The sequence below is a fragment of the Aotus nancymaae genome, unplaced genomic scaffold (genome assembly GCF_030222135.1).
Source record: "Aotus nancymaae isolate 86718 unplaced genomic scaffold, 86718_ANA_hifiasm-v0.15.2.pri h1tg000003l, whole genome shotgun sequence".
NCBI lineage: Eukaryota > Metazoa > Chordata > Mammalia > Primates > Aotidae > Aotus > Aotus nancymaae.
In genome coordinates, this window is record NW_026988414.1 from 46,742,140 (window position 1) to 46,750,420 (window position 8,281).

General features: G+C 32.9%; 1 protein-coding gene across 1 annotated transcript; it reads right to left on the reverse strand.

Annotated features, from left to right (window-relative positions):
* Positions 1–4,521: 4,521 nt before the first annotated feature.
* LOC105715635 (bromodomain testis-specific protein-like) lies at positions 4,522–6,540 on the reverse strand. Its single transcript, XM_064376727.1, is given in 2 exon segments — positions 4,522–6,211; positions 6,350–6,540. Coding segments are annotated over 2 exon segments (1,881 nt in total).
* Positions 6,541–8,281: the final 1,741 nt, after the last annotated feature.

An 8,281-nucleotide genomic window follows, 5' to 3' on the forward strand; every position in this document is an offset into this window, starting at 1 on the left:
GTTGAACAATTAGAACACGTGGACACAGGGAGGGGAGCATCACACACTGTGGTCAGTTGGTGGGGCTAGAGGAGGGACAGCAGGGGGTGGGGAGGGCGGAGAGCAATAATGTGGGGAGAAAAACCAGATATAGGTGATGAACCATCTTGCCACTTATGTACCTGTGCAACAATCCTGCATGATCTGCACATGTACCCCAGAACCTAAAATACAATTAAAAAAAAAAAGAAAAGAAAAAGAAAAAAAAGAAAAAAAAAGAAAAATAGTTTTGCCAGAGGTAAGGTTATTGGTGGATATTTTTATTTATTTTTTTCTTTCAGCATTCTGAATGTATTATCACATTGACTTCTGGCCTGCAAAGTTTCTGATGAGAAATCTGCTGACAATCTTATTGATGATCCCTTGTTATGTGATGAGCCATTATTGACATGCTGCTTCAAATATTTTTTGTATTTTTGTTTGTTTGTTGATAGTTTTATTATAATGTCTTGGTATTGGTGTCTATGAATTCATCATCTTGGAGTTCACTGAGTCTCTTGGATGACTGTATTCATCTTTCATCAACTTTGGGAAGTTTTTGGCTATTATTTCTTCAAGTCATTCTTCTGTCCTTTTTTCTGTTAGTTTTTCCTTTTGGGAATCCCAGAATGTGTATATTGGTCAGCTTGGTGGTGTCCTACAGACACCTTAGATTCAGTTCACTTTTATTCAATTATTTTTGTTCTTTACGCTCCTTTATTTCAATTGTCTTATATTCAAATTCACTAATTCCTCTGTCTGCCTAAATATGCCTTTGAATTCTTCTACAGAAAATTTCATTTCCATTATTGCACTTTTCAGCTCTAGAAATTTTTGGTTGCTTAAGTTATTGATTGATTTATTTATATTTACATTTTGTTCATACAATGTTTCCTTGACTTTCTCCACAAAGTCCTTCAGTTCTTCAAGCATCTTGAAGACAGTCGTTTTATATAATAGCATTTATCTGAAAGTTCACCACATGGTCTTTCTTCGGAAAAGTTTCTGTTGGTTTATTTTTTTTTTCCTTTAAATAACCCACACTTCCTGTTTCTTCATGCACCTTGTAATTTTTTGTTGTTGTTGAAACTGAATGGTTGAATATAATAATGGAGTATTTGTGGAAATATTCTCTTTCTTACCCAGGGTTTGCTGATTTTTCTTTTTGTTTTTTGATTGTTATAGACTGTGCCTGTGCTGGTGAACTGTTTGAGGTATAAACATAAGGTCTTCTCAGGTACTTTTTAAAGTTATTATTATACTTTTTATTATTATTATACTCCGGGATTTGGTGTATTACAGTAAAAGAACAGAAAGCAAAATAGGTCATGAGAAAAGAAACACAAGTTAAAGTTTAGATAAAAATAGGTAAAATATTATGAAATCTCTTCCCAATGTGGTCATGTAGGACATGCTTAAATTTCCTAGCAACTAGGTATAACAAAGCATGTTGAATTTTGCATATAAGGGAAGGTCATTATTCTCAGGAGTGTCATTGGGGTGTGGTTACATAGGCCCCCTCTACTTGACACATACCAAACTTCTATACTCCCAGAAGAAAAGTAAATATTTAGCATAAAACATATTATTAGTACTAAGTGTTTATGAATACTGAGCATTTTTTATGAGAGAATGGCTGGGGCTATCCTGAAATCTAAGTTCCCAGAAACCAGCCAATGATCAATCTTGTAAACAGGCTTTGAAAAGAATATTAGTTTGAGGCCTGCTATAAGTCTTTTCTGCATGGTATGTATGTTTCCATATTTTTGCATTTACTTAGTTTTTATTATTTAAGTGGGTTTTTTTCTATATCAGATTTAAGCAAACTTTTAAAAATTAAAGAGACCAATAGGAAAGTTCACATATAGATTCTAAAATATCTTCTACAGCTTTCAACTACTTAAAATTGAGCTTCTGGACTATAAAAACCAGACCATGATGTATGGTTTTATAAACTCTGTTCTAGATAGCATATGGTTATGTGCTTTTTCATTCAATCTGGCAATCTCTTCCATTGAATTCACATACTTAGACCACTTACATTTAATGAGAGTATTAACATAATTGGGTTTAAATTTACTACATTGCTAGTTTGTCATAACTTCTTGTATTTTCCTTGTTTCTCTTGTCATGCTTTTCTTTTTGGTATTTTGCATAATTTCATTTCTCTACTTTTGACTTAATAATTATACTTCCTTGCTTGGTTTGGTTTGGTTTGTATTCCAGGGTATAAAACATTACATTTGTCAATTTCCAAGTACTATTATATCACTTTACCTTCCCATAGAAATCTTTCAATATTATAGTTGCATTTCCTGTCTCCCAGCCTTTTTGCTATCTATATATACTATCAACACCATGATGAATTACTACTTTTAAACAATTAACTAACTTTATAAAAGTTAAAAATGTGAAAAAATGTGTCTATAGTTTTACCATTTTCTGAATTCTTTATTATTTTGTAAATTCACATTTTCATTTGTTGCATTTCTTTTGCATGAAGGTTTCTCTTTAACATTACTTTTACATGGACCTGTTAGTAATGAATTTACCAAACTTTTGTAGTCAGAAAAAGTTTTCTTTTTACATTCATTTAAAAAATTAATTTTCATTGGACATAAATTGAAGTTTTAAGGTTTTCCTATAATCTTTCTTACGTTATTTCATTGTTTTTAATATGAAATCAATTGTAATTTATATTACTATTTCTCTGAGTATAATTTATCAGTTTTTCTCCTACTTAAGATTTTTTATTAGTTACAAATAACTTGAACAAAATATGTTTTGATGTGTTTTTTTTTTTTCTCTCTGTTTCTTCTATTGGAGTTTCATTGAATTTCTTGGACATCGGGGTTATATAATTTCATCAAACTTGAAAAAGTTTGACAATTACATTTTCAAGTATATTTCTTTTGTCCATTCCTTTTTTTTTTATTAGACCACAAATGGTTTATTAGATGAAATTACAAATGCTAATTACAATTTAAAATACTGAATGCAACTTAGGTTTTCCAGTATTGTTCTATGCTTAAAAAGTCAAATATAGAAATACCGTATAATTAGAGCCCTACATTTTAAAATGTTCTAATACGACAAATTCCAAAAAAAAGTAAAAATTCTACTTATTCTCCCAAAATGTTTACCACTATATATTTTAGAAATATAAAAACAAAACACAGCAATCAGCATCATATAAATGCAAACTAAACAGAAATAAGAGTGAAATAGAATGTATTGCAAGTCAGCAGACCCTACTAAGCACACTGAAAAAAGAGAGGTGGTTTTAATAATTCTAAGAATTCCTAATGTCACAATATTCTCTCTAAGATGTTTCTTTAAAAAAGAGAATTGAATCTCACAAGAAATACCTCATTTAAAATAAGCAAAATGTAGGGACAAAAGTGTCCTGTATTTTGAATTTGCTTTTTGGTCAATAAAGATGGAACACCACTGCCAAGTCAGTATTCTTGGGGTAGTGATTATTGATCAATTATGTAATCATTAATAGAAAAGGACAAAGAAAACATAAATGACCTAAGCATGATACAACTGCTAAACTACAAAATAATATGGCACTTGAGCATAGCTAAGAATTTGAATTTAAAGTACATTTTTCTATAGATGGAAGAAAATATTCTACAGTGAAGAAACCAAAGAAGTAGTAAAAAAAAAATTTGATTTACAGCTTCTGGGATGACTGGTTTCTTTCTTTCTTTTTTTTTTTTTTAATTCAATCAACAAGTGGATAAATTTTTTTTTTTTTTTTTTTTTTTTTTTGAGACAAAGCCTCGCTCTGTTGCCCAAGCTGGAGTGCAGTGCCGTGATCTTGGCTCACTGCAACCTCCGCCTCCTGGGTTCAAGCAATTCTCTGGCCTCAGCCTCAAGAGTAGCTGGGACTACAGGTGTGTACCACCAAGCCTGGCTAATTTTTGTATTTTTAGTAGAGACAGGGTTTCACTATGTTGGTCAGGCTGGTCTTGAACTCCTGATCTCATGATCCACCTTCCTCGGCCTCCCAAAGTGCCGGGATTACAGGCATAAGCCACCGCACCCGGCCAGGATGACTGGTTTCTTAACTTAAAAATGATTATTCAATTCAGAACACAGTTTCTCAACAGGGCAACCCTTGCAACATTAGAGTGATCTGATAGATCATGGAGAATAAAGTGAAAGGTGCTCTCAAATAATCTTTTATTTCATAAAAGAAGTAAAGATAATTATTATATATTAAGATTTGAAATTATTTATTAAGAGACTATCCCTCCTTGAGTAAACTTCTTTTCAACATTACAAACCTACATGTCATATACATATAATATGAAGTTTCATTTTACATAGTTCCTCTTTTAGGGAAAAATATTAAGATTGTCAACATGCAATTAAATAATGAGGGTGACTACAAACCATGGATTCTGGGTAAGTTACAAATATTTCTTCAAAATATAAATCAATATTACAGGGGAAAAAAATGCTCCCACCAACAGAGGTACACTAAGGAGACAGCTAACCTGATTGAGAATCACTGCTGTCTAAAGAGCTTGAATCACCGCTGCAACTTTCAGAGTCTGATGAGCTGCTGCCACTGCTGCTGGTCTCACTTAGTCAGGAACCACTTCCAACAGCTTTGGGTGGTTGCATTTTCTCAGATTTTGTTTGACGTTTTCTAGAATTTAACTGATTATTGACATCCAGGAGCCGCTTTTCTAACTCCTGTTTTTTCTGTGAGTGAAGTTCTTCTTTGGACATCATTGTTTTCTTAGCAGTAGGTTTTAATGGTCTTTTTCTAAGACATGCTGAAACATATTTTTCTATTTCTCTTAGTGTTGATGCTTTCAGTGTTTCAAAGTCTATCTCTATCTCATCTGGATTGGAATTTCTCAGAGAAGCCTCTCTTGATTGTATTATATCAACTACTCGCCCAAGTTTATCTCCAGGGAGTTTGTTTATATCCAAACTTAACTGCCTTTTCTCATCATAGTTCATAGGTTTAGCATTATCTTCATCTTCAGGTTTTAGACCCAAGAACTGTTGTTTCCTTTTCTTTGGCTGATTTCCCTTGGACTTTTCCTTTAGTTTCATTTGCTTACACGTTTTTCTTGGATTTTCATTGCTGTTATTAATCTTTTCTATTTTCTTTTCCTTTTTAGACTTTTCTTTCGTTTTCATTAGCTTACGTAAAGGTTCTTGGGACAAAACCTGGAGCTGTTGATGTACAGCTTTAAGCTGCTCCTGAAGCTTTGCAAGACGCTGAACTCGTTCATCTTTAGAATCATCAGAAGAGTTCCCTGTAGAGAAGTCTTCATTAGTGTTTCCTCTACCAATTGTTTCTGTGATATCTGTTTTGATGCAACATAAACATATACTCTCAACAGGTTCATCTGGGATCGTTGCAAAATGTGTTTCAAAAACACCCTGAAGCATTCTTGCCATAGTCACAACTTCGTGATCTGGAGGATTGTACCTGTAGCAATTCATGAACATTAATCTAACATCCGCTGCAAATTCATAGGCATCCTTATATTCTTGGTTATCCATTTTCTCCTTAATAGTTCCAAGATCCATTGGATTTTTGACAATGTCATAGTAGTTATGGAGTCCCAAAGCATTAACGTCAACAGGGTTATAAAAGGGCCATGCATACGAAAAATGTTTCTTTGCAAGCATTTCTTTAAGAATCTCACTGCAGCACCTTAATTGTTCAGTTACTTTAACACTCTTCACGTTACATTGTTGCTGAGAATCGGGCAAAACATTCTTCAGTGTATTTTCTTTTATAAGTGGCATTCTCATTGATTTTTCTGTGAATGTTGGAGAAAATTCATTACTTGCTTTAACTACTGAAGTTGTAGGAGTTGTTGTATCTGCTTTCCTCTTCACACCTAAACACACCTTTCCTTTTGTAACTTGAGCTACGGTTTGTGAACTAAAGTTGAGTGAAGCTCCTTGTGCCATGTTCAAGGGAGAAATAGATGTCTTAGTAAATACAGAAGGAATTGCTTGCTGCTTAAATATTTTTTCTGTTTCATTGGGCAATGATTTTTCTTTAGCAGAAGAAACAGCTATATTCTGTTGAGTGCCTTTCTTGATTCTTTCCTTAACACCCACAATTTGCTCTTCTTGTGGCATCTGAGATAATTTCTGCATAAACAACTCCTCTAGAGCTTGTGCCATAAGAACAACGTCATCTCCAGGCTTGTTATATAAATAACAATTTGAGAACATTGTATTGAAGTCTTCTATACATTCTCAAGCCTTCACATAATATTTATTCTCCAAGCGCTTCTTAATTGTCTTTAAATCCATTGGGTTTTTTATAATGGTATTATAATCAGGCAACTTTAGTTTCACAGCATCCACAGGACATTGAAAAGGCCATGAATAATCATGCTTCCATAAATCCTTTAGAATAACTTTTTGTAGGTACTGAAGTTGATTTGTCAATCGCCCATTTTTCTTAGTATTTATATACTCTGGTGGAGGAGGGTTAACAATAATAGCTGTTTGTTGACTTGATAGAGACATTCTTAACTGCGTCGAATCCTGTCTACAAGTACATGTCGTTTTTGGGTTGATTACAGAGGCTACAATTCAGGTGCAGGCAAACTGAAGAGATGTACAGTGAGTCATGAGGGTTAGAGAGTAACTCAGAGCTCCTTGCCTTCTTCCATGCTCCACACTCTCAGCATCTCTACCTGTGCACCAACCCAGAAGCTCCGGGAACCGCATTGTTTAGGGTTTTGTTTTTTTTTTTTAAATCAAGGTTTCATTACACAGTCACGGTGATTAAGTCTGGTCACTGTCCCATTCCTTTTAGACTCTGATAATCATATTTTAGACCACTTGACATTATCTATGTGCCACTGATACTCTCTTCTTGAATTTATTTTCAGTCATTTTATCTGTTTTATTTTATTTAAATTCTAATGCTGTGGCTTTGAGTTCAGTAATTTTTTTCTCCACAATATCAGATTTGGTGTCAAACTAATCCAGTGTGTTTAATTTTTTATCTGAAATTATAACCTTTCAATTTCAGAGGTACATTTTGGAACTTTTTTACATTTTGTTTTCCTCTCTTTCTAATGCTCATTTTGTTCTGCTACCTTCTTAAACATGTATATTATATTTATAAGAGCTGTTTTTAAAATCCATATCTCTCAAGTATATGATGTGTATACCATTTCAAGGTATGTTTCTGATAACTGATATTTCTTCTTATTGCAGGTCACATCTTCCGCTGTTGTATATCTCATATATATTTTTAAGTTATTGTTTACCAGACATTATTTTACACTACTTGTGGTAGATTATTTTAATTTCTTTAACGATTTTTGGCCTTTGTTCTGAGATAAAGTTAAATTACTAGTAAACAGTTCTATGTTTTTGAGGTTTGTTTTTAACCTTTTTAGGCAAGTTCAAAACAACCTTTATTCAAGAGCTAATTTGGCCCTACTACAGAAGAATCCCCTTCTGAACACTCAACTGTTTGCCTCATACATTAGTATGTATTTCCTATATGTCTGTCAGGAACATAAACAATTTATGTTTCTATGTAAACTTTGGGTGTTGTTTTATCTCCTTTTTAGTGATTTTTTTTAGTCTGAGAAGAAAGTTGTGTTTTTGGCATTTTCCTCACATGTACATATTCTGTAACTTTCCAGAGCTCTCTCTATATGTAGTTGTCTTCTATTAGACATTTTCAAAATAGAAACTCTTACACCTCAACTTACAAAGACTATTGGCCTCTGTTAGGGTTCCTTCTCTACACTGTGTCCTAAAAGCTCTATACAGGACAGCTTAGTAATCACAGGGCTCACATTGTTCTGCTTCTCTCAGAAATCACTATCTTGCATTGCCTGTAGTCCAATGCCTGAAAATAGTCATTTTACATTTTTCCTCTGTTTTTAAAGTTCATATAATGTGGGAATTATCAAGTTCCTATTACTTGGTAATAGCAAGAAGTATCATATTAGTTTTTTTCTGTCACTAGGTGTATTTATTCGATTTTAGAAAATATGTTATTTTAAATATTTGATACTCTCCATTTCTTTCTCTTATAATTCTGTAACTCCAATTATACACTTTCAGATTTTTAAAAATTTTCAATTTTGAAGTTGTATCCACTACAGAGTCCCAGTATTTACATCAACACATTCATTACCATGAAAATAAAAATAGAAAGGATTCAAATATGAGAACAGAAATTCATCCATGAGCATTATTCCATGAGCATTATCAGGAATTAATTTATAGTATAATTTGACAA